The sequence below is a fragment of the Equus caballus genome, chromosome 14, assembly GCF_041296265.1.
Source record: "Equus caballus isolate H_3958 breed thoroughbred chromosome 14, TB-T2T, whole genome shotgun sequence".
In the NCBI taxonomy this organism is placed as follows: domain Eukaryota; kingdom Metazoa; phylum Chordata; class Mammalia; order Perissodactyla; family Equidae; genus Equus; species Equus caballus.
Window position 1 is genome coordinate 74,906,414 of NC_091697.1, and position 27,045 is coordinate 74,933,458.

The following is a 27,045-nucleotide window of genomic DNA, read 5'->3' on the forward strand; positions in this document are numbered from 1 at the left end:
TCAGTTTCAAACTTTATTTCATTAACTTAAAAGGTGAACAAAATGTTTATTTCACATCTTACTAAACTCATTTATCTGAAACATGGTTTACATAGAGGACAAACATATAGTATTTCAAGTAAGTTATGGTAGAGTCCATTTAAAAACAGGCTTCTTTCTTCCACAAAGAAAGGCATTGAAAGGCAAAAAAATTTTCTTTTATACTGCATAAGAGCTAGATGCAAACTTTTGATGTACATTTATTTCACTGTCAACTCTGATGCTGAAGCTGGGTGGCACAACTGTCCACAGTTCAGTTAAATGATGCCAACAAAAAGCTTGTTTCTCTCTGATACAAATTAGTGGCCCCCATTCATGTCTCTTACAGTAGGTACCACAGACTTGATTCTCACACCAGGTCACTTCTTCTTCTTTCCTTTTCCTTTTTTACTTCCTTCTCCTTGCTGAAGACTTTGGTCACCACCTCCTGTTTTTTGTGTCCTTGTTTTTAGTTTAGGTATCATTTCTGCTACATACAACATTACTGACTTACCTAGGAACCGAAAGTTAGGCTTAGTGTATAATTTGAGAAATAAGACATAAAAGGTCATTAACTTGAAAATCATAAAGTTCAAGAAATCATTACTACATCAAGAAAATGAGGTGGATTAACAAAACAATTTAAATGACTATGAAGACAATGACTCACTCAAGTGGAGGCCTTTGCTGGGGAAAACGTACTGAGAACAAGGCCAAAATGTTTAAATGAACAAAATCACAATTTAAAACACTTCACTGGAAACAAAATGTTTGGCCCTGGACCTAATAACTGCATGAAGATGAAAGGAGCAGATATCTAAATATAACCAGCTGGAAACAGGATACCACTGTACCTTTAGCTATGGAAATACAGGGCCTCTCAGTCTTATAACAAAAACTCAATGACCTGAAGCTTCAAAAAATGTTACTCATATGCCCAGAGGACTCGTGCGTACATCCTGCTCCGTGCACCAACCACCTCCTCCAGCTCCAGTATCTGCTTTCAACACACCAAGCCCCTCAGTCTTTTCTCTTTTTACCTTCTTACTATTTTCTTACTGGAAACAGGAAGCAACATCTTTTCAACCATAGTTTTTACTTCTATTTTATTTACTGGTCAAATCAAAAGTTGGTTTTTTTGGTTTTTTTTTTTTGTCTTTTGACTTTTAAGAGAGAGTATAGGAAGATGTCAAAGAGAAGAAAAATTACATTGGAATATACTTCCCGTCTCTCTTGAGTCAGAATCTTAAGTTTTTAGAAATATCTACCAATCCTGACAGGTTTTGGTATATAAAAACCCATCTATTTTAATTCAACTAAAAACAATTAAGTTGTCAGTTTTGGGGTATTGTGTCGAGAAAAAAAATTAGTAGCTCCATTTTAGAAAATCAGATTTTTTAGAAATAAAAATTCAGAAAATAATAACATGTAAATAAATACTCATCTTCCTAATACCAGAATATTTTGGAATACTGATGTCCAGGTTTATTTGGTTATTGCTTTTTTCACTCAGCATGGCTTTTCAGATTTATTAATGGTAGAAATTATTAACAGACCTCAAAGGCCTCTAGGATGTGAACTGGCAATTAATAATTTTACACTCTTAACCTGGGAACCATGCTGGACTTCCAGAGCTTTATAAAATGTTCCCAAACAATTTTTTGAAGAAATGATTAGTAGGTTTCATCACATTCTCAAAGAAGTCCTTAACTTAAAGGAAGTTAGAACCACAATTTACCTCTCTCCATCAGCAGTAGTCCCGTCTCTAAACTAATCTCTAAAATGCAAATTATGATTTTTACCTTTCAAAAGGCCAGTTTTAGAACACTTTATGCAGTGTAGAGGAATGAACTATCCCCAAACTTTATTCATTCATTAAAAAAGCTTACGTGATGGGAACTGTACAAGACAGAGGCTGCCATCTTCCTGCTTGAGCTGGACCCGGACTCGGCCCCGGTACTGAGCATCACGATTCCATTCTCTAGAGTACATTTTATTTCTCTAACGTAAAAAGAAAAATAACAAACAGGCTTTAAGAAAGTTATTACATCAAGGAGATGAGTATGGAAAATAGCAAAAAAGGAACCACACCTTACCTCAAGAAATACATTAAGTCCGACTGCTGAGCATACATCTTGAATCTCTGTAGCTGTAGGATTTTCAACAGCCTGAACAGTTAAAAACAAGAACACTGAACAGCTTAGCTTTAAGTGGACAATGCTGTATTGTTGTAAATCATTTCAAATACTACAAATGAAACATACCAAAAACCCTGGGTTTCCTTTCTTATCAGGTATAGTTGCTTTAATTGTAATTTTTACAATTCCTGGGAATAATACTGATTCATGCCTCTGTGTCCACTCTCCTCCAACAGAACATAAACTGCACCAAGGCAAAGACTCTTGTGTTCACCAGTATCCCCACCACCAGGCATGATGCTTGGAACACAGTGGGTGCTCAGTGAATCCTGGTTAAGCACCCATTACAGAACAACCACTTTTAGAGTTGTTCGGCAGTATCTACTAAAGCTAAACATACGCATTCCTCATGACAGTGCAATTCCACCTCTATGTATAGCTCCAAGAAAAATGTAAAAATATGCTCACTAACAGACAAGTTCAAGAGTGCTCACAGCAGCACTATTTATAAAAGCCCCAAACTATAAACCACCCAGTTATCCATCAACAAGAGAATGGACTGTGGTATATTCACACAGTGCAATGCTACACAGCAGTGGTTTTCAGCAGGGCAATTCTGCTCCCTGATCGACACCTGGCAATGCCTGAAGACATTTTGATTGTCACAACTAGGGTGGGGTAGGGCACTGGCATCTACTGGGGAGGGGCCAAGGATGCTGCTGAACCACCTAAATGCACAGGACAGCCCCACAACAAAGAATTATCTGGCTTGAAATGTCAATGGTGCTGCTATTGAGAAACCCTGCCACAGAGCAAGGAGAATTAACACACTATACTCAAAAATGTGGACAAATTTTAAAAGCTTGAAGTTCAGTGAAAAAGGACAGACGCAAAAGTACACAGGGTACAATACCATTTAAATAAAATTCAAGAACAAGCAAAAATAATCTATGGTGTTGGAAGTCAGGACAGTAGCTATCCTTGTGAGTATATGTGGAGGGGACAGTGACTGGGAGGGAACAAAAAGGAATCTTCCTGGGTGCTGGCAATGTTTTCTTAATTTGGGTGCTTGGTTACACCCATGTGTACTCAGTCTGTGAAAATTAATCAAGATATATACGTAAGATTTATGTATGTTTCTGTATGTATGCTATTTATCAATAAAGTTAAAAACAATTCATTCTCATATTTATCTGAGAGCTTGCTCCCAGAGGCCTCTGTCACGGTGGCATGATGTCAGGGCTTATTCTGAACCAGTGCTTTGACATCTTCTTTTACCCTGAGACAGCAAAGTATTTTCCCTTCCACATTAAAGCAGCAAAATGCGAGACATTAAATCACACAAAAATAAGGCACTGCTTCAGGCCAAGTTACCTTAAATCTATCATTAGATTACAAGATGTAAATGACTAAAAATTAGAATATGACATCAATTTTGAAGATATAAAGCTACAAAGACCCTTCACTTGGCATTAGGCACTTCCCAAACTGAAGTCACCATGCCAACTAAGAACCTGGGTTTTCCTATTCAAACAGCACATGGGAGAAATCATGTCTTTTAAAACCATAACACCCTACTTTTAAAAAATGTGAGTTTTCAAGTAACTTTACCTCTCTCAAAAAACACAAAACAAAACAAAGAAGATAATGGGCATAAAACTATAAAACTCAGTATGTCTGAATTTTCTGCAAATCTTGTTTAAAAATTCAATTGCGTTCCAGACGTTATATTGTATAATGCCATAATTTTGGCTTCTTTTATTAAGGGGAAGATCGTCATAATCTTGGTTTAAAAAAAAAAACTGTGCAAAAGCTACAATCCCCGAACCCAACTTCTTTCACACACACACTCATGAAGAACCACTTAATAAATTCCTTCAGCCAGAAATTAGTGCCTGTTTTCACCAATATTAAGGAAAGCACCCCAAATTCTTGGCTGCTGTTCTCCTCAGGCCCCAAACAAAGCAAAAAAGTAAAAGCAGCCTTTGCGCCCCTAACATTACAACCTCCCCCAGGAGCCCGCTTACTTTACTGATGGGGATTCGCCTCCCCTCCGCGATGGTCTTCTTGTTATTTAAATAAGCAGGATAGATGCAAATGAACCTGCCACAGAAAAAGCACAGCTGGTATCCCAAGAGCAGAGGGTATTTCCAAAAATTCATTCATTCTTCCATCAACATCAGGACTGCCGGTACACCTATATTATTTTCTTTTTCTCTAAGTTGCCTCCTTTTTACTTAATTTACTGCCTTTGATAGGAAAAAAAAATCACTTGCTAGAGAATGTTTAAAAAAGAAAGGAAGGGAGAAAACAATGCCGCGGCGATTCAGGTAGACTAGCTGCCTGTCACAAGTTCCCGAGGCGGCCCGCTCTCTGCCATCTCAGTACGGCGTCCGCGGCGCCGAGGACTAACGAACCCCGACGAGCCCTTCGGGACGGGAGAGGAACGCGGAGAAGCGTTCTCGCTCTGCGCTTCGAAGCCCTTGTCGCGCTTCCAGGTGAGCACTGCGCTCCCCAAAGTCGGCACTGCAGGGACCTGCGAAGCGCCCGGCGCTACCGGCCTCCCGGAAGAACGGGCGCTCCGGGAGCCCCGGGCCGAGCTCCCCGGCGAGCCTCTCGCAGGGCTGGGGAAGGCGGCGCAGCACCGCGGGCTCGCCGAAGCCCCTTCCCTTCTCCGGACCCACCTGTCCTGGTCGGCCGGGGACCGCGCGGCGGCGCAAGCCATCTCCACCCGGACCTGCACGGCGCCAGCCCCGGAGCTGCAGGGAGGAAACCGCCCAGACCTCGCCTCCAAGACTTCCCAGACCTCCCCGACTTCCGGCGGAAGTCCTGCCCACCGAAACGCCTACGCGTCCGCCGGGTGCTACCGTCCGTTTGTTCCGGCACCTGTCGCTCGGCGCCAGTATCTCTAGTTTTTGACGTGGCATTTGGGACCTCTCTTCTCGCGAGAAGATCCCGAACGTGTCTAAATTCTTCGCGTCGCAGATCTCACCAAAGCCAGACGTTTTGCGCATGCGCTGTCGCAAAAATGGGGTTTAATTTTCAAGCTGTTTCACGTCTGATTTCACGCTGAGTTTGGATAGTGGTAGGAACCTTCGCCCTTAACCGAGGGCTCCACCCCGCGGGTAATCTGTGTAGTTCCGAGCAGGTTGTTAGGACAGGCGAGGAAATGCCCTCGTGTTTAATCTTTATCCGCGCCAGGGCTCCCGCAGCTTGCTTTCATCTTGATAAAAATGGATATTTATAGTCGTGGAACTAGCAAAATTACTGCCACTGTCTTTCCGTTTGCAGTCCACAATGTTAGAAATTTGACTATACACCTTTTTAAACTTCTGAAGAACACTTCCTACCATAAAATTCACTATATTTCTGCATACCTTGGGTTAATTGCAAAAGCACTATTTCAGCATTTCCGTTCTTCAACTCACACCTTCATTCCTATTTTAGTAGCGGCTGTTTATTCCACACCAACAAAGGCACTTTTCAAAAAACCGGATAAGATAAGATAGGTATTTTCTTTTACAGATGAAAAAACAAACCAAACAAACCAACAAACAAAAGTCTCCCGAAAAGCTTGAGTCTCACCGAGGTCAGGTAATTTGCGCGTTCACATTAGTGATGGCTGAGCATAGATGCCCAGCTGGTGTGACTGGAAGCCCCTGCCTTTTCTCCATCCCCTCAATTCCTGCCTCTCAACCTTCTTGTGGTCTCAGTACCGGGTTAGTTTGGTGCGGATGTAAATAAATGTCTTACTTCTTTCTAAAGAGTGCATGATTCCTGTAAAAAGAGCTTTATGCAATGAACAAAAAACATTTAGGGATGAAATGAATCCAGACTTTAAAGTACGTAGTTTACCTGCTTCAGCACTTTGCTTTCATACTTTGTTTGCATCACAAAATTCGAATACTTCTTTTCAAAAAAATCAACATTTTATATACACATATGGAAAAAGTGGGAAATGAACAAGGTAGTATGAAGTTTAATACATGCAGTAGCCTATTTACCACGGAGTTGTGTTCTTAGAGCCATGTGAGTAATTGGAGACCAAAAGACCAATATTAAAACTGGTCACATTTCCTAATTCATACGCACTGAGGGAGTTAACAATAGAGCTAATATTTTTGAGTGCCATTCAAGGCTAGATTCATAACTCCTATTTAACTCTACACTCTTGTTGAAATATTGTACAAGTACAAAGAAAAGGGAGGGGGAAACAGCAATATTGTTACTACACTGATGATTAAAGGAACAATAACTGAATACAAAGTTTTAATTTTTATTTATTTTTTTAAATTGGGGTAACATTGGCTTATAACATATAAACTGCAGGTGTACATCATTATATTTTGATTTCTTTTTTTTTCTTTTTTTTTTTTTAAAGATTTTCTTTTTTCTTTTTTCTCCCCAAAGCCCCCCGGTACATAGTTGTGTATTCTTCGTTGTGGGTTCTTCTAGTTGTGGCATGTGGGACGCTGCCTCAGCGTGGTCTGATGAGCAGTGCCATGTCTGCGCCCAGGATTCGAACTGACGAAACACTGGGCCGCCTGCAGCAGAGTGCGCGAACTTAACCACTTGGCCACGGGGCCAGCCCCCATTATATTTTGATTTCTATGTAGACTACATCATGTTCACCATCCAAAGAGTAATTACCATCCATCACCATACATATGTGCCCAGTCACTCCTTTACCCTCCTCCCTCCCCGCTTCCCCTCTGGTAACCACCAATCCAATCTCTGTATCTATGTGTTTGTTTGTTTGTTGTTGTTTTTATCTTCTATTCACAAGTGAGATCATCCAGTATTTGACTTTCTCCGACTTATTTTGCTTAGCATAACACACTCAGCTCCATCCATGTTGTCGCAAATGGCAAGATTTCATCTTTTTTTTTTTTATAGCTAAGTAGTATTCCATTGTGTATATATACCACATCTTCTTTATCCATTCGTCCTTTGATGGGCACTTATGTTGTTTCCAACTCTTGGCTACTGTGAATAATGCCTCAGTGGACATACGGGTGTATGTATCTTTTCGCATTCGTGTTTTCAAGTTCTTTGGATAAATACCCAGCAGAGGAATAGCTGGATCATATGGCAGTTCTATTCTTAACTTTTTGAGAAATCTCCATACTGGTTTCCCTAGTCGCTGCACCAGGTTACATCCCCACCAGCAGTGTATGAGGGTTTCCCTTTCTCCACATCCTCTCCAACACTTGTCATTTCTTGTCTTGTTAATTATAGGCATTGACGGGCGTGGGGTGATATCTCATTGTAGTGTTGATTTGCATTTCCCTAATAATTAGTGATATTGAACATCTTTTCTTGTGTCTGTTGGCCGTCTGTATATCTTCTTTGGAAAAATATCTCTTCAGATCTTTTGCCCATTTTTTAATTGGGTTGTTTTTGAGATGTATGAGTTCTTTATATATTTTGGATATTAACCCCTTATCAGATACATGGTTTGCAAATATCGTCTTACAGTTGTTAGGTTGTTTCTTCACTTTGTTGATGGTTTCCTTTGCTGTGCAGAGCTTTTCAGTTTGAAGTAGTCTCATTTGTTTATTTTTTCTATTGTTTCCCTTGCCTGGTCAGACATGGTATTTGAAAAAATGCTGCTAAGACCAATGTTGAAAAGCGTACTGCCTATGTTTTCTTCTAGGAGTTTTATGGTTTCAGGTCTTACATTCAAATCTTTAATCCATTTTGAATTAATTTTTGTGTATGGTATAAGACAATGGTCTACTTTCATTCTTTTGCATGTGTCTGTCCAGTTGTCCCACCGCCATTTATTGAAGAGACTTGCCTTTCTCCATTGTATGTTCTTCACTCCCTTGTCGAAAATTAGCTGTCCATAGATGTGTGGGTTTATTTCTAGGCTCTCGATTCTGTTCCATTGACCTCTGTGTCTGTTTTTGTACCAGTTCCATGCTGTTTTGATTACTATAGCTATGTAGTATATTTTGAAATCAGGGAGTGTGATGCCTCCAGCTTTGTTCTTTTTTTCTCAGGATTTCTTTGGCTATTTGGGGTCTTTTGTTGTTCCATATAAATTTTAGGATTCTTTGTTCTGTTTCTGTGAAAAATGTCTTTGGAACTTTGATACAAATTGCATTGAATCTGTAGGCTGCTTTAGGAAGTATGGGCATTTTAACTATGTTAATTCTTCCAATCCAAGAGCACGAATATCTTTCCATTTCTTTGTGGCTTCTTCAATTTCTTTCAACAATGTTTTATAGTTTTCAATGTACAGGACTTTCACCTCTTTGGTTAAATTTATTCCTAGGTATTTTATTCTTTTTATTGCAATTGTAAATGAAATTGTATTCTTAATTTCTCTGCTACTTCGTTGTTAGTGTATAGAAATGCAACTGACTTTTGTATGTTGATTTTGTATCCTGCAACTTTACTGTATTCATTATTTCTAAAAGTTTTTTAGTGGATACTTTAGGGGTTTTTATATATAAAATCATGTCAGCTGTGAATAGTGACAGTTTCAATTCTTCTTTTCCAATTTGGATCCCTTTTATTTCTTTTTCTCACCTGATTGCTTGGCTGGGACTTCCAATACTATGTTAAATAAGAGTGGTGAAAGTGGGCATCCTTGTCCAGTTCCTGTTTTTAGAAGGATAGCTTTCAGTTTTTCTCCATTGAGAATGATATTAGTTGTGGGTTTGTCATATATGGCCTTTATTATGTTGAGGTACTTTCCTTCTATACTATTTTATTCAGAGTTTTTATAAATGGATGCTGTATCTTGTCAAATGCTTTCTCTGCATCTATTGAGATGATCATGTGATTTTTTTCCCTTCATTTTGTTAATGCTGTGTACCACATTGATTGATTTGTGGATGTTGAACCATCCCTGCATCCCTGGAGTAAATCCCACTTGATCATGGTGTATGATCTTTTTAATGTGTTGTTGTATTCGATTTGCTAGTATTTTGTTGAGGATTTTTTCATTGATCTTCATTAGTGATATTGGCCTGTAATTTTCTTTTTTTGTGTTGTCCTTTTCTGGTTTTGATTTCAGGGTAATGTTGGTCTTGTAGAATGAGTTAGGAGGCTTCCCCTCCTCTTGAATTTTTTGGAAGAGTATGAGAAGGATGGATATTAAGTCTTTGAATATTTGGTAGAATTCACTAGGGAAGCCATCTGGTCCTAGACTTTTTTGGGGGAGGTTTTTGATTACTCTTTTGGTCTCTTTACTGGTGATTGGTCTGTTCAAATTCCCTATTTCTTCTTGATTCAGTTTTGGAAGGTTGTATGATTCTAAGAATTTATTCATTTCTTCTAGATTATCCAACTTGTTGGCATATAGCTTTTCATAGTATTCTCTTATAGTCTTTTGTATTTCTGAGGTGTCCATTGTAATTTCTCCTCTTTTGTTTCTGATTTTATTTATTTGAGCCTTCCCTCTTTTTTTCTTGGTGAATCTAGCTAAAGGTTTGTCAACTTTGTTTATCTTTTCAAAGAACCAACTCTTAGTTTCATTGATTTTTTTTCTATTGTTTTATTAAGTGTGAACTTAACTGCTGCACCACCAGGCCACCCCTCTGCTCTGATTTTTATTATTTCCTTCCTTCCACTGATTTTGGACTTTGTTTGTTCTTCTTTTCCTAGTTCCTTTAGGTGCACTGTTAGATTGTTTTATTTATTTATTTATTTATTTTTTATTTTTTTTAAAGATTGTCACCTGGGCTAACAACTGCTACCAATCTTTTTTTTATTATTATTTTTAATTTTTTTTCCTGCTTTATCTCCCCAACCCCCCCCCCCCCCCCCCCCGTACATAGTTGTATATCTTAGTTGCAGGTCCTTCTAGTTGTGGGAGGTGGGACGCAGCCTCAACGTGGCCTGATGAGCGGTGCCATGTCTGCGCCCAGGATCCGAACCCTAGGCCGCCAGAGCGGAGTGCACGAACTTAACCACTCGGCCACGGAGCCAGCCCTGTTAGATTGTTTATTTGAGACTTTTCTTGTTTGTTGAGGTCGGCCTCCATTGCTATAAACGTCCCTCTTAGAACCACTTTTGCCGTATTCCATAAATTTTGACACGTCAGAATATAAAGTTTTTAAATGCTTATGTTGTGGAAAAGCAGGTTGAATTAAAGGAGCATGGAAAATGGTGGAGATGATGAAAGGACTCTAGAGAATGATGGCACTTGTTTTCAAATCTAATTTCTATCAAACTGTCTTCCTTTTCCTCATACAGATGTGCCATTAAATTCAACCTATCAATCTTGGTTGGGGCTATTGGGTAGGAGTGGGGTTCACAAACGTGGAAAGAGAAGATCGTGGTAAGCAAGAGAAATTTTCCCAAGATAGTTGAGTATGAATTAAAAGTACTAGGAGGAATGGGGTTAAAGAAGAGGTGTGATGTAAATGTGTCTGAGGGTGGGAAGAGACGGCTGGAGATGTAAGTTAGATGACCTGTGAGCCTTGACAGAAAAAGTGTTAAGGGGAAGAAATGGTGGATTAGATACCATGCTACAGATCACTTGGTGGCCTCTTATGCATCCAACAAAGACATTTTGAGAAGCTACGATGTACCAGATACTCAGAGGTGCTCGGGATATAGATATAAATAACAAAATAACTTTTTAAATAATTTTATTTATTTATTTTTGTTTGTTTGTTTTTTTGAGGAAGAGTAGTCCTGAGCTAACGTCTACTGCCAATCCTCCTCTTTTTGCTGAGGAAGACTGGCCCTGAGCTAACATCTGTGCCCATCTTCCTCTACTTTATATGTGGGACGCCTACCACAGCATGGCTTTTTGCCAAGCGGTGCCATGTCCACAGCTGGGATTCGAACTGGCGAACCCTGGGCCACCAAGAAGCGGAACATGCACACTTAACTGCTGCACCATTGGGCCAGCCCCATAAAATAATGCTTGCTCAAGTTTCTCACAAGTCTAAGAGATGAGACTGACTTGCATATAGCTACAGCAGGGCCATCCCAGCCTGAGCCTGAGTTGCGTCCATCAGGGAATTCAGGCACGCCTTGGTGTATTTGGTATATTTGGTTAACTAATGGGATGGTCTGCGTGTTTCGCTAGTCTATTACTGTGTAACAAAGTACTCTGAAAGTTAGTGCTTTAAAACAACAACGATCATTTATTTGCTCACAAAACTGCACTTGGGGTAAGGGCTCAGCAGGAACGTGGCATCTGCTGGAAGTAGAGAGTCCAAAATGACTTCTTTACTCACATGTTTCTGCCTTAGCTGGGATGGCTGGAACAGCTGAAGGCTGGCTGGGCACCTCCCTCTCCAGGTGGTGTGGCTTCTTCATATGGCTAGGCTGGACTTTAACAATGACTCTCTCCTTGACCAAACTTTAGACAGGATCATCTGAGCCCTTGTCTCAACTAGGCATCCACCTTGGCCCTTGTTCTGTCTTCTGCCTGCCCAACCCAGTTTTAGCAAGAATCCTGCTAACTGTATTAGTCAGGGTTCTCCAGAGAGAGAGAACCAATAGGCTACATATAGATATACGAGGAGATTATTATAGGAATTGGCTCATGCCATTATGGAGGCTGAGATATGCCATGATATGCTATCTACAAGCTGGAGAACCAGGAAAACTGATGGTATAATTCAGTCTGAGTCTGAAGGCCTGAGAACCAGGAGAGCCAATGGGATAAGTCCCGGAGTTAGAAGATCTGAGAACCAGGAGCTCCAATATTGGAGGGTAGGAGAAGATGGAGGTCCCAGCTCAAGAAAAGAGAGAGAGAGAATCTGCCCTTTCTCCACCTTTTTGTTCTATTGAGGCCCTCAACAGATTGGGGGATGCCCACCCACATTGCTGAGGGTGATCTTCTTTATTCAGTCTGCTTATTCAAATGCTAATGTCTTCCAGAAACACCCTCGCAGACACACCTGAAATAATGTTTTAACAGCTATATGGGCAGCCCCTAGCCCAGTCAAGTTGACACATAAAATCAACCATCACAGTAGGTTTAGTGAGAGTCCCCTCACCCTTGATATCTGATCAAATTCCTCATCCTCCACCTCTAATGATAAGTCTTTGGCCTGCTTTCAACAAGAATCCCCTCACCCTAGCCCCTCACTCTGCTCTTTGGTTATAAATCTCCAGCTATCTTTGCTACATTTGGAGTTACGCCCATCTCGCTCCTCTAGTGCCATATCCGTATTGCGATAATCTTGAATAAAATCTTCCTTACTGTTTTAACAAGTGTCAGAATAACTTTTTCTTTAACAACTTCCACATAGCATGGTAGTTTCAGGACTTCTCCCATGGTGGCTGGCTTCCTGCAGATTGCCAAGCGGAAGCTGCCAGGCTTTTTTAATGCTTGGTCTTGTATTCTATTGGTCAAAGCAGTCATAGGGGCAGCTCAGATTCAAAGAAGACTCACATTGCAAAAAAGCACGTGGAATGGGAGATAGTGTGCCATCTTTGGAAATATGATCTACCACCGTGTCAGAAGTCAATTTCTACAGAAGACTGAGAATTTACCCTAGGATAACTAAAAGTTAGGGACACCAACCTGACCTAATGACAGAGCTTCCATTGTCAGGGAGAAAATCCAGAGCACAACGTGGTGTTTATGAGTCAGGTTTATCTACATTCCATATCCAGTCTCTATTGGATTCATACCTGTATCTTGGGGTGGAAGGGTTGACTATAAGTAAAATCTGGTTTATTTTTTTCGAGGAAGATTAGCTCTGAGCTAACATCTGCCAATCCTCCTCTTTTTGCTGAGGAAGACTGGCCCTGAGCTAACATCCGTGCCCATCTTCCTCTACTTTATACATGGGACGCCTACCACAGCATGGCTTGCCATGCAGTGCCATGTCGGCGCCTGGGATCCGAACCAGGGAACCCTGGGCCGCCAAAGCAGAATGTGCACACTTAACTGCTGTGCCACCGGGCGGCCCCTAGAATCTGTTTTAATGAAACTGTTTCATTAAAAATCCTTTTAAGGCATTTGAACACAAGTAGTACTGCTTTGGTACTCTTATGGGAAAATGCTGATACCAAAGTGGTGGACAGGTGTTTTTCCCACTTCTAAAAGAACACACTGCAACTTTTGGATACAAGAACTCCTGACGGTACAGTCCCACTTAGGCACCAGCAAGATTCTGGCTGGTGTCTGACGGAGAGAGCCATTTTGGTAGACATGTTTGATTTGAACTTGGTGTCCATTCCAAATTCTTTATCATATGGCTTGGTTTCTGATCCTGCAAAGTGAGGGAAAGGAAGTGATGGAGGAGCAGGAATAAGAAAAGAGATAACACGAGAACATTTACTGAGCTGAAGACTCAAGATTGAAAAGATTCAGTATTAAAAGACAGGGTTGTGGAAAAAAGACACACAGCTGGACTTATGCCAGTAACAGTTCTTTATTTCAAGGATAAAAACAAAACCCTAAAAACAGCAACGTAGGAAATAAAACTTATCTATAATGGAATAAAACTCAGACTGACATTTGAATTTCTTAGCCACAGTAAACATTACAAGTTAAGAGTTTTGAGGAAAAAGAATTGTGACCAAAATTGTGACCCAAATTATCCTTTGTCTAAGGGGAAAAAACCCAATTTTAAACAAGCAAGCATTTAGAAAGTATATCCCCAGCTTAGCTTTTCTGGAAGAAAATAACTATTTGAGGACATACTCCAGCTAAGTCAAATTATAATAACATAAAGAATGGAAGAAAGTGAAAGGCATGTAATGTAGAGGAAACAATGGTGAACATTTAAATCTAATTTATACTTAGATTTAATTATTGATAATGTGATGGTGAAGCTAATTGCAATTGTTAAGAAAATATTCTGAAAACTAAAAACAAGTCAATACATTAATACTGGAACAAAGATTTTGCAAAGAACTTAGGGTTCCCACTGACATAGTGTACATCTCAGTTTCTAAAGTCCTTTTAGCCACTGCATCACTAGGGTCTTCACTGGCCATGCTATCCGACATAGACCTTGACTTCGCACCATTTTGCTGACTCCTCTTTCCTTCTGGCCTCGCCATCTCTGCTCCTCAGCCCCCAATTCCTGGAGCTCCCCAAGAATCCCAAATTCTTGCCTCTCTTAAGCAAACCTGTGAAATTTTCTCTAACTCTCCTTCCACCTAAACTCCAGGCTTAGCTTTTTGGATCCCAAACCCATCCAGGTCCTCAGGTAAAGAAAAGGACCTTCTGAGAAACTTCCTTTAAGATCCACCCTTTTCAGAATGAAGTTGTAGTTTTAAATAATAACTTCTCCTTTTGTTTTGTATAGACTAAGTCATCTGTCAAACACCGTCTCACTGGTTCCATGGTTTTTGTCAGTTTTTGTATTTGTAATTTTGTTTCATACATTTGATGCTGTATCATTTGACATTTAAGGAAAGCATCATAACTGTTCATCTTCTTTTCATTATGTTTGATGCTTTTATCCAGAATTATACTTTGTCTGATATAAAGTTGCCATTATACTCCTTTCTTTGCATTTGCCTGTGCAAGTGTGGCTGTACTTTTAGTTTTATGGTTTCTGGATCATTTTAAGTGTGTCTTTTGTTAACGGTATATAGTTGGAGGATTTTTCACTTGACTCCAATCTGAGAGTGGTTATTTCACTGTATGTGTTTAATCCATGTATTATTTGGTATTACTCTGTCATTTTATGCTTCTTTGTGTGGCTAATTCTCCCTCTGCCATTTCTCCTGATCTTAGATATCTTGTTTAAGTATTCTTAGTTGTTATCTTTTGGCTAGTGATTTAGGTGGGAAATTTTATTTCTTTTTAACATTGGGGTTACCACTAAATTAAAAAATTGAATGTGTTTCTCCAAGTCAAAAGTAAAATTAGAAATTTAGCAGGCTTTTACATGTTCCTTCCCTTCTAAATCTTGTTTCCTGGTTTGGGCTGGAATAATGTGGAATTTAAGGTTATTAAAATTATTAAGTATTTCATCTTTTCAGTTTTAGTTACATGGACATTCACATTGAGATTATCAGATTAACCACAATTATTTACACGTTTATTCAAGATTAAAGTTTTATTGCTCAAATTGTTTCCTTAAAACCTTTCCATTTATTTTAATTCCTTGGGCAGCAGGAATACTGAGCTACAAATACGTCATGGTTTCTGGTTGCCTACTGCTTTTGAAATGCCCCTCACATATTTGGGGAATTCATGTTTTATGAATCCAACACATGACTCTGCCAATCATGTCCACCCAAGAAAAACTTCAGAAGCGAGCAGTGTGAGGAAGCAAGTAACCTTATTTTACAGCGAGGATGTGTCAGAGGGTTCCAGGGTTTAGGGGCAGCAGCTGGGTTTTTAACGAAGCAGCCTCACGGTATGGTTTGGGTATTGTTTCCACTGTCTAATTTCCAAGACTGAATTTCTGGCCGTCATATAGATCCTGTGAGCTACCTAATATTCCTTAAATGAACGTCTTTTCTTTTAGAGAAGGTCTTATTGCTTACAATTATTAAGAATTCTGAAGAATACAAGTACTTAAGATGAATTAAATGCTAGTTTGGCTGGTTTCAGAATTCTTAGGTAATATTTCTGTTCCCTTCCAAATGCTGCATATATTCTTCATTGTTTTGATGTTTTTCTTTTTTGGCATTCAGTATTACAGAGAAGAAACTGATGCCAACTTAATTTTTTTGGTAGGGAACCTACTCCTCTCTCCCACAGATGTTTTTAGAAAGTTTTCTCTATCTTTGAAATTAACAACTCACTAAGCTGTGTCAAAATGCAGTTTTTTGTTAGTTTCAAGTTACTTCAGGAACAAAGTGGGTTTAGAAGTTCACAAATGCCCCAAACACAAGGAAAAGTAGAACTGAGTCCCAGAAATGGCAGGGACTGAGGTAACGCCAGAAGCTAGTGCCTCTGTCTCCCACTTGCTGTCGATGCCTCCGTCCTCTATCTGCTCCCTTCTCTTTCCCTACTGGCTGGCTTTCACTTACTTTTAGCTTCATGATGCCAACCATAACAACCACAGCCTTAACTCTACAAGATCTTTCAGCTCCAGCCCTCAATCACCAACCAGAAATTTCTTTTGTGATTCTTACTTCAAAATGATTGGGCCAGTCTTTTTTTTTAAAGCCAGGCCATTCAATTCTTCAGTCACTGGCCAGCTGATGTTGAGTCTCCCCTGGGTCAGGGAGAAAGACTGTGTACGTGGTTCAGTGACCAACTAGTGAGGCTAAGTGTTTGGGATTCCAAAAGATGGTGGAGGTGGGGCAGATAATATTTGGCATTGTTCTCAATAGTTATTTTTCACTAATGTGGCTTTTTATTCAATAGTCACCTTCACTAGTATACCTAAAGTTGAGTATTTTTAATTAAAAAAGTAATCACACAACTTCAAGAAAATAAGTGAGTGGTCACAAACGTAGAGAAAGAATTATACTGAATATCAGAGGAAAGAAAGTGTATTTAGCACCAAAAACAATATTATACACATAGAAACAAGTTGAAAGAAGTATCAATGGCCTAATGAAAACCAGAATATAGTTTTCTAGAACACAGAACAAACAGTTAGGGGAACGGTAAGAAAAGGACCTGGTGTTACAGGAGTCAGAGTCCACAGGTTTCAGCACTATAAAGCAGTATTTTAAAGTCAGCATAATATGAGTGAAATATGCTTATTATAAATTTAAAAATAATTTATATACTCTATTGTAGCCACTATGACTTTTGAAAAATCATTTTTGTTTGGTAAATTTTAATGATCTGACTACTCAAATCTTTCTTCAGCTCTTGGCAATTTTTTTGCATTTCTAGTACTCTGTTCTTTTCCTATTTTAGATATAAAGAAATCCTGTGATAACATGAATTCAGATATAGTACTCCCATCCTCAGCAACAGAATCATCCCTTCACTTAATTAACCTTGTTTCATATTTTAAAAAGTCAAAATTTTTTTGACTGTACTTACAGTGCCATTTGATGCTTATGGGCTTATCTTTTATTTCATTTTTTTCCCTCTCATTAACTTTCCTTTTAGTGCCCAGGTAACTTGTAAAGTTTACTCTTAAATACCAATCTGATATGCCATAGTTAATTGGTTGTTAATTACTCCCACTGCATATTAACAGATAGGCAGATTTTCCTTTCACCCAAAATCAATCTTCCTTCATTTTAAAGTTCCCTTTTCATAGTTTCTTCTTATCTTATTGCAAATCCAAATTAGATATTTGCTGAAATTATTGCCTTTACAATAACTCTGTTTCAAAGGGAGCATTAGCCGATCCCTCCAATGTAGTCATTGTCTTCAGAATCACTTGTTCACTCACATCTGGTGAATTTGTCCACTACTGGGAGTTGAGATGAGCTATATCAGATGTATAGCTCAGTATTCAAATCTTTCAAGCCCAAAGGAGAAAGAAGTTTGTTCACAGACACTGTCAGATTAAAGGTCCAGCTGTTGAGAAGAAGAGAGGACTAGCCAGAACTGAAGACACTCAAGGAGCTCCCTTGTTGTAACTCAGGGCAGTAGTTCTCAAAGTGTGGTTCTCAGACCGGGAGCATCAGCATCACCTGTGAACTTGTCAGAATTGCAAATTCTTGGGCCCCACTCAGAATCAGAAACTGAGGGTGTGGCCCATCTTAATAATGTCTTAATAAGCACTTCTGGTGATTCAAATGCACTCTAGTTTGAAAACCACCACCTTAGGAGCTCTGTTTGCTGCGGTCCAAAGCTAGATAGAGCACAGCCCCCAACTTCCCTTAACAGGCATCACAACTCTTAACTAATCCCAACTCTGGGCTCAGTATGCCATTTGTAACAAGCGTACGCTGGAGATATCTGGCCTGCTGTCACTTACGGCGGCACCCTGCAAACTTCTAAAAGCAGAATTGAGATTTACCCCTTTACTAATTCAGAGCCATTGTCTCTAACTAGAGGGTGTCACACAGCATCTTTTTCCTCCATGGGCAATGTAGACTGGCCCTTTTCCTAGTAGGTGTTGCCTACAGGAATTCCTGAGTTTTCTGGCATGTGCAAGGCACTCGTTTTTTATTTCCAGGATTGATGTTTTTTCCTTACTTGAAAAAGGCGATTTTATTCTAATAGACTTACATCTCATCTCTTTCCATAAAAGTACTTAAATAAGTACTTTTATGTATGCAATAATTCAGAAAAATAGAAAATCAGGACTAAAAAAGGAAAGAAATATGACCTATATGCATGTATCCATGTTGAATAAGGCAGGCTTTGAGAAACAGAAATAGAATAAATTAGTATTATTATTCACAAACTATTTCAGATAAAATTTGACAAAAATTTAAATGCAGATATATTCCAAAAATCAGTAAATTGAGGTGTTTGCAAAGTGGTCCAGTGGAAAGAGTATGGGCTTTGGGGTAAAATGCATTACTTCAAATCACAGCACTATATTTACTGGCATTTTAGTTTAAAAAAATCAGCCTCACTTCCTGTAAGTGATAAACACAGGTAAGTGCTAGATAATTAACTACATGATGTGATTTCCAGGACACCAGATAGATGTGCTTACTCCTCCTCATCCTCTTTTCCCAGTGCCCCACCATACCTAAGTATCTTTTCCCTTCCCCAAATGCAGAGTGCATACATTTTGTCACTAAAAATTAATTTTCATTTATTCAACAAATCTGTGAGCATTTATCTTCATCCTCACCCTCTGATCTTTTAGAACAAATTCTGGGAAGATATATTAAATTATCTTTGTTATTAAGTGTATCAGTTTATCTTCCTTCCTGAAGGAGGATTCTCTCTGTCCTGTGAGGAAGGCGGCATTCAAACAAATACCCTGCAGTCTACCCATCAAAAACAAAGTTTTCCTTAACAGGCAAGGGGGTTTAAACCATCTCTTGCATATCTTATTGGTATTAAATCTACTTTTGCTGTTCCAGGTGACTCGCATTTTCTGAGCATGGCAAAGTGCTGATTATACTTGGCTGCTGGAATTTTGCCACAATATATAGGGTAATAAATAGTTTTTATTCCAGACTCAGTAGCAACAGGGAGAAGATGAAGGGACAAGACAGTTACATTCCAAGACAGGCTTGGAAGAGACTACTTATACCTAAGAATAATCAATTAATTTTTCAAGTATAGAATTCTCTTAAGAAAAAAGAAGTATTCTATGGGCCTATTACGTTCAATGCCTAATTCCACGCTAGGCGGTTTACACAGCTATTAAATGAATCTGTTCTAAATCAACTCCAGTGGAGTAAGAAAAAAAGTTTAAGTGGAAAAATATTAAACATTAGTAACTGCTGATCACATATAAGAAAAATAAATTTCAGGAATGGTTAAGTGCCAATGCATAGAATGGTTAAATGCCAACAGTCAGCTTCAATTGTTTTTATTACAATAGGAGGAATTTTACTCTTAATGCATAGAATTTGATGAAAAAATTTATATAAGCTTTTAAAAGAGGCCCTTTGGACAATAATACAAATGTGAAATAAGACCCTTCGAACAAAAACCAATTTCAGTTAACAGTTTACATACAGCAATAATTTATTCTGAAATGTTCATTTAGTTTCTGTTGAAACACGATTCGTGTCTCATTAATAAAAGAGCAGCCATCTCACCTCAAATACCAGAATATACAACAAGTTACAGCATAGCAAAAATTCTACCTACTTTCAGATAAAATCTAGTTCAGGTAAAATAGTTTCATTCAATGTTTTACAGTTACACAGATTTTTTTGTTTTGAGCACAAAATAGTGTAAATTGTTACACTGTAGCTATCTATATGCACATCATGTGACCACAGAACTGTTAATTGAACCATCAGTTTCATTCATGCAGTAAAGCAAAGCAGGCTGGGTAAACTTGTTCATTGGGAACCATATTACTGTGAATTTCACAGCCACATGATTAATTATGTTAGATGGACTCACAAGGACTAAAACATAATGGTTTTTTGCATAAATACCAATTTCTCCCTGATGTAAGTTTAGTCAGTTTATAATCTAGAAATGATTGATAACAGCAATATATCATATCTTCTATCTGTAGTGTTCATTATTTTAAGACAAGCAATAATTAAAGGATGATGGGATGGGAAGCTACTTAAATATATGTAAAACATACTGTACAAATATACTTGGCTTTACCATTTTCTTCCTAACTATCAAGAGTGCCTCCCAAAATATGACCAGTGAAGACAAAGTATACTATCAAATATGGCTTCCAGAACAAAAACTCTCTAACAAGGATCAAACCTATTTACAAACACTTTCAGTTTCTTTTAAAGTTTCATTTGAAACAAAATTTCTACATAGCAGTTGTAATTCACACATAATTTTCTTAGTTTCATCATTCTACCTCTTTTAAACAGACGTCACTAGGTAAGACCCAGAATGGCGCTTAGGACTTTGAGCTCCACTAGATTCTGTGCTGTCAGTTTTTGAATCTCGTTTCTTTGTGTTGTTGTTCACTGGTGTTGGGATCTGAGACGGCCGGGCCGAAGTGCTATCTGCGCTGCTTTTCCTAGGGCTTGGGTTGTAATTAAAAGGGGTCACTCTGGCAGCAACAGTCCCACTAGGTGAACTGTGTTTGCTTGAGCTGCTAGAACTGAATGGGGTTCGCTCAGCTATAGAACTTTCATTAGTCTCTGAGGCAGGGACAGGATTACTTTGTCCCGGTTTTGCCTCAGTTCCTTTTTGGTCTGGGGCATCGACCTGAATAAAAGAGTTCAGGCGGTTTTCCAAACCCATGATGCGTCCGGGAGCACTGGCATTACCTACATTTTGCTTTCCCTGATTATCTTTTGAATCTTTAGCATGTGAATTTCCCTTTTCTGAAACACTGTCAATCACTGGGGGGGTATTTCCTGTGGGAGATCGTCCAGATCTAGGGTTGTTAATGGGACAGTCCTCAATTCTCACCCAAACATCCTCTGTTTTAGAAACAGCAGGTGCCATTTGATAAATGAGAGTCTTTGATTCAGCACCATTTACAGCACCTGAGGAAGTGGTCTGAGAAGTACTATTTGTGGGAGAAATCTCACTTTCTTTTATTTTTCTCCATGTTCCTTTTGTGGATACTTGGTTTTCTTTAGTTTGTTTGGTTCCTGAAATAGAGTTCACATGTCTTTCATCTTCACTTTTTGCTTTTTCACTGGATTCAGATGAAGCAGAAAGAATTGAGGATGAACTTCCAGTTCTTCTCCAAGTGCTTACTCGAGGAAGGGATGATGAATGTTTGCTGTGCTCCCGTTTCCAGGTTCCTGACCTGTTGATTGGAAGTCTGGAAGGACTTTCAGAATGGGAGCGTGCTATATCATGGCGCTTTGCTGGTCTTCCATCGTTATACTCTACGGTGGGACTGAGATTAGGTGGAAGTTTCCGCCATCCACCAGCCTGGACAGATGAATGCATGGATAGAGACATATCAGGGAGGGAAGGACTTAAAATTGGAGTCTGTGCCTGGGACCTCGTGGGAGAATCTGGCCTAGAAGATGGAGAAAGAGACTCAAATGAAGCAGATTCCTCCAATTTTCTCCTTAGGGTTGGACTTGGAGCTTCTTTGATGAAAGTTGACTGGCGTACTAATACGGGTCTCTCTGACCTATCAGATTCACTTCCACTTGATTTAGTTGAAGACATTCTAGAAAGTTCTACCTTTTTATTAGCTCCATTGCTATTATTCATCTGATTTAGTCCCTTGGATGCAGACTCACTTCTTGGGATACTGCTGCCATTCTTGGATAAACCTGTTTGTTTGGTAAGGTTCTGTTGGCTCATCTGTCTGCCTGGAGATGTGTATGACATTTTCCCAGAACCTGAGGACTTAGTTGAAGCAGTACTAGGGGATGATGTCCTTGGCAGTTGAGATAATTTGTTGGGAGGACTTATTCCATTTCTACCAGGAGAAATTGAGTTTCGCCCTGGAGACTGCATAGGTCTACTTAATGGTTGCTGGGCAGGTCTTGAAGGAGTGGAATCTCTAGATCCTGATCTGGAAGGCCCTTTATTTGACCCAGCTGGTTGGGATGTCTGCCTGGTGACAGGGCTTAATTCTGACTTCACTGATGGCTTGGCTCCTCTAGGAGAAGTGGTGGCTGTCTGACCTTCACTAGGGCTTTTGGAGGCTGGAGTCTTAAGGGGTGGGCCTTTTTTAGAAACTGGACTTGTACTTGAAGAACTATTTCGAACTCCTGGAATGTGAATCATTGTCCTACCTCGAGAGATTGAAGGCATGTTTGTTTGAAGGGGCTGCTTCATTTGGCCTGAAATTTCTGAATTAGATCGAACTTTTCCAGTAATCAAACTTTTATAAACTTTTTTTCCTCCTTTGATTCCTTTATTTTCAGATTCTATCTTTTTAGTTTCCAATGTACTTTTCTCCCCAGGTTTTAGAATTCGTGGGCCTTTATTACTTGTAAAGGGTTTTTCCTCTTGATCAGGTGTAAGATGGAATGGTGATCCCAGAGAGATTCCTGATTTCAGTGACAGGATGGAATCTGAATCAGATGAAGCTTGTCTAGATAAACATGCAGCAGCAGCAGCTTGATGTAAACTACTTACTATAGAATTTGCACCTTCCTGAATAGCTTTCCAATCAAAATTTTCTGAATCAGGGGATAAACCATGTTCTGAATTTGGTCTCTGTATATCTTTCAAATCAAGTGTCAAATCTTCTGCTAATATACCACCCATATTTCTGGGACTATGCTTTTCATTATCACCCTTGAACCTTGAAGGCTTTTTCTTTTTTGGCATTGCAGAACTTATACATTCCTGCAACAGGTCATCTTCAGAATCAATACTAAGAGAACTGAGAGAACTGTTTCTTGAGAAACAAACAGGGGTATCTTCAACGTGAAATGATTTAGGAGCATAACCTGATGCCTGAGGTTTACTTGGTTCTCCCTGTGAGTCAGGGGGCTCTGTCTCTTTGACAGGTTCATTTTCTTTGTTGTTGTTATTTTCTTGATCAATGTCACTAAGAGAGCTTAAAGAGGAATTTCGAGAAAAGCAAACTGGAGTATTTTCAATAGCAAAATTCTGTAATTTTTCATCAGTTGCTGCCCCTCTGTCAGGTATGTCTTTGGATGACTGTGGAAAAGTGGATTGCTTCTGTAGCATGGGTTTAGACTGACCTCGATTTATTGGATGTTTTGTAACAGCTTGTGTCTTATCAGCTGACTGTTGGTTCGAGGTTAGTTCTGAGTGGCTGGTAACTTTAGCTTCTGACTCCTTATTTTCTTTCCCCTTCCTTAATTCAGCCTTTTCCCTGGAAAGGTCAACATCATCATCATCAAAATCTAGAGAACTCAAAGAATCATTTCGTGAAAAACAGTATGGAGTTCCTTCAATAGGTGTGTAATGATGAGGGGAATCAAAACTAAAACTTCCTCTGACTCGATCTTCGTTATTTGGTAGCTTATCATTAAAGTCTTTGGAATTATTTTTCAAGTTCTGTTTCTTTGAATCTTTGTTGTCTGAGAAAGTTCTTTCAGCATTTAAATTATTTTTTGAGTCTGCATTTTTTCTTACACGTGTCCTATATTCAGTATTTTGTGGCATAGGTTTTACTGGTGAAGTAGGTTTTGTTTTCTTACCATCTAATTGAGTCTTGTTAGTTCCAGATGAAGACGTGGATGCTTGTTGGACCTGGTCCATTATCTTTTTCACACGGAAAGGCTTGTGACTTTTTCCTTTGGGCATAGCAGAATTAATGCATTCTGCAAGAATATCGCCTTCTTCTGTTTTATTGTCATCCAGTTCAGGTATAGTTATAGATGACACTTTTCCTCTTTGAGCCTCATCCGTACTTCTGCCTTCTGTAGGAATGGTATCTCGTTTTTCAAATTCACCTGACTGAGCCCCGGCTCTAACCCCTTCTCCAGCAGCTAACTCATTTGGAGGGGATTCTATTGTTAGATCACTTAGAGATGTAGCTGTGGAAAAGTTTATAGGTGTCCCTTCTACACAATATACCCGTGGCATATCATCTCCTGGTGTGAAACTAACATGCTTTTGTGCTTGTATCCTGTTTTGTGATGGCAGAAGTTTGTACACAGGCAGTTGACTTGGTTTCCTTGCTACCGGTGGAGGCAATTTTGAAGCAGTCTGGGCTGGCTTTTTGGCTTTGCGTGAAGATTTTGTCGGCATGGCAGAAATAATACATTCTTCTAGTATTTCAATATCATCATCATCTGAATCATCTAATAAATCTTTTTCAGAATCGGTAGGTTTTTCTGTCTCTTTTTCCTGGTTTTCATTCGATTCTTCAGGCTGCTCAGATTCTGTTTCATTCCCATTGTCATTTTCCTGAACTGCAGGCATTATTCTTAATTCCACATCCTTCTGTATAAATGGCTCATCGAGGCTCAGTGCACTTAGGCTAGATGAACAAGAAAATCCATCTGGAGTACTTTCTGTGGCAAAATGTAATAAAGTATCAGCATCTGGAAGAACCTGGACCCTTTGAACTGCAGCATTTACAGCAGCTTGCTTAGGTCCACTTTCTCTTTTTTCAGCATTAGGTACTTTATTTTTAGGTACCTCTCGCTTAGTTTGAACTGTTTGAGGAGGAGGAGGAGGAGGGGTTTTACTTCTGCTTGGTGGCATGGTTTGTCCAGGGCTATCTGGAAGGTCACTGGGGCTTATAATGCCACTTACCATTCCACTGCAGGGTTCACTCTGAACAGAGCTGGCAATTGAACGACTCTCAAAACTATCAAGGGAACTGACAGAAGTGCATCTGCTAAACATGAGTGGAGTCTCCTGAACGTAGTGCTCTGGTGGACTTTTAGGTGTCTGAGCACCACTTTTTGATGGAGATTTGGCCCCTGAAGAAAATTCAACAGCTTTGTGCCTGGTTGATTCTGAAGATAAACCAGAAGCCTGGAGTCTGCTGGATTTGGTTCTAACATGCTGTGACACTGCTGGAACTTCACTCACAGAATCTTCAGTAGATCTAGTTCCACTGCTTTCTTTTATTTCTGCTATTTGTAGAGTACTGGCAGACTCTGTTTCCTGTGTCGTCTGTTCACATCCGATTTCATCTTCAGCTGATGACAAAGACGACAGTGAACTACACCTTGAAAAACATATTGGAGTATCTTCTACACAGTAAGTCTGTATGGTTTCTTGGTTGATGGAGGGAACTTTGCAGGAGGCGGCTTTCTGAGTCTGGCCACTTCTGCCCTGCGCTGAACTTGGATGGAGCTGACTCTGCCTCTGGGCATTAGATGAAGGGGTAGATGTATTCTCACTGCTTGAAGAGATGTGCTCGGTTTTAGTGCTCTGTCCGGATGAACTCTTTGAAAATGAAAATGATGGTTTCTGTGAGGAAGGAATGTCTGTGGTATATTTTAAACTATAATCAATAGGCTGATCCACATGATGTTTTTCTTCATTGTATTTTATGCTATAATTTGTTGGTCTCTCCTCTTCCTCATGCTGCTCTTCCTCAGAGTAGCGTTCACTATAGTTGGTTGGTTTATCATCTTCATAATCATCTTCCTGACACAAAGACTGGCTTACATTTTGATTAATTCCATGATTAGAACCTACTCGATTTGTTTCTGAACCATTGGCTCCTCTTGACCTATATGGGGAAACACATTCTTGCTGTCCAAAATGTGGCTGGAACTTGAGGTGTTTATCATCAGTGCTCTCAGTATATACGGGATAAGTTGTGCTTTGACTCCTTGATTGTCTTTGCTCGCTTTGTTTTATTTCATCTTCTATTATATGTTTGGGTCTTGCCCATCTTTCATTTTGTGAAGGACTTTGCCTTCCAGAGTTCAATTGCTCATCTGAATATTTAAGACTATAATTTATTGGTGTATCTAGTTCTCCATCATTATCATCCATATGATTTGCACTATGTATTTTATGTGCTAGGTCAGCTGGATATTGACCATAGCTGCAAAATTTACTTTCATCATCTTCAGAATAGGATTCAATTGAAGGTTTCATTTGACCTCTTTTACCATAACCATCACTACTACTGACACTATTTAAACTATCATTTGAAGATCTCTTATATTCCAACTTGGCATAAGGCATAGGACACGTCCTATTTGAATTTTCTGACTTAGTGAAGTTGTAAGTATTCGCATGCGTGTGGGCAGTAGAGCTTCTTCTCAGTGCATTCCTCTCGTCTGTCCCACAATGTAATTCGGTGGTAGACCCAGAACTTCTGTCTTCCTGGGAGGTATGAATGGCCGATACTTCCTCCATGACTTTGGCAATCTGGGCTGCAGTAGTGGAAATCTGCAAACCTCGCTTTGAAGAGCTTCCTGAATTTTCTGTTGCTGGGTGGTAGTTGCCTAGGCTAATTCCTCGTTCTCTCTCCAAACTTCTATCCTTTTCAGAACGAGAACTATCTAAACTTCCCCTTGATGAAGAGGAGCTGGGCAACACTGTAGTATTTAAATATGGTGAAAGGACAGTCATGTTTCCAGTATTAAAATTGTCTGGTCTATTATCATCATGTCGATTGGTGTCAAAAACATAGTCACCGTAGAGACTCTGCTTGTGCCTTTGCTTACTACGATGAGATGCCTTGGGACTCAAATTGTCAATATTGTCAAAAGTTTCTGATAAATGCTGAGCATCTAATTCTGCTTCTAGGGCTTTTTGTTTCCTGACATGAAGAGATGGCAAGCTTGAACCAGGAGACATAATATTGGCATCCTTATACTTTGCAGGTCTATTTGCCATGAGATTCCTTAAAGCTGCGGCACTGCCCATAGCGATCATTTTGTGCTTTGAATGAATGAGGTTCTTGAGCATGCTGACTGCCCCCATGTCCCATAATGCTTCCTGGTCTTTAGGATTTCTTGCTGAGAGATTCCACAAGGTTCCGCACGCATTACTGACTATTGTCAAACTGTGAGATTTCAAGTGTTGTAATAAGGTTTGCAGGCAGTTGTTCTCTCTTAGGATTTGCCTGAAATAAAAATAAGAGGTCACAAAATT

At 39.5% G+C, this 27,045-nt stretch overlaps 2 protein-coding genes across 24 annotated transcripts in view; both read right to left on the bottom strand.

The window, feature by feature from the left end:
* SRP19 (signal recognition particle 19) lies at positions 1–5,123 on the bottom strand. 2 transcript variants are annotated; one of them, XM_023617863.2, is made up of 5 exons: positions 4,841–5,123; positions 4,184–4,259; positions 2,115–2,186; positions 1,908–2,019; positions 1–532 (listed from the first exon to the last, which is right to left on the bottom strand). In XM_023617863.2, the coding sequence occupies exons 1-5, from the start codon at positions 4,879–4,881 to the stop codon at positions 399–401; spliced, it is 435 nt and encodes a 144-aa protein (XP_023473631.1). In that variant the 5' UTR covers positions 4,882–5,123; the 3' UTR covers positions 1–398. The 2 variants fall into 2 exon arrangements, with proteins under 2 accessions (XP_023473631.1, XP_070090549.1); XM_070234448.1 differs by lacking the exon at positions 4,184–4,259 and having other exon boundaries at positions 4,841–4,994.
* Positions 5,124–19,466: 14,343 nt separating this feature from the next.
* Positions 19,467–27,045, bottom strand: part of APC (APC regulator of WNT signaling pathway) — a 116,597-nt gene continuing 109,018 nt past the window's right edge. For 21 of the 22 annotated variants that reach the window (XM_014730331.3, XM_014730330.3, XM_014730328.3 and 18 more), the window contains one exon: positions 19,600–27,016. In XM_014730331.3, the coding sequence (XP_014585817.1) occupies positions 20,437–27,016 (6,580 nt within the window). In that variant the 3' untranslated portion in view covers positions 19,600–20,436. Of the gene's footprint in view, positions 27,017–27,045 lie in introns of all 22 variants that reach the window. The other variant, NM_001301314.1, reaches the window with a different exon arrangement.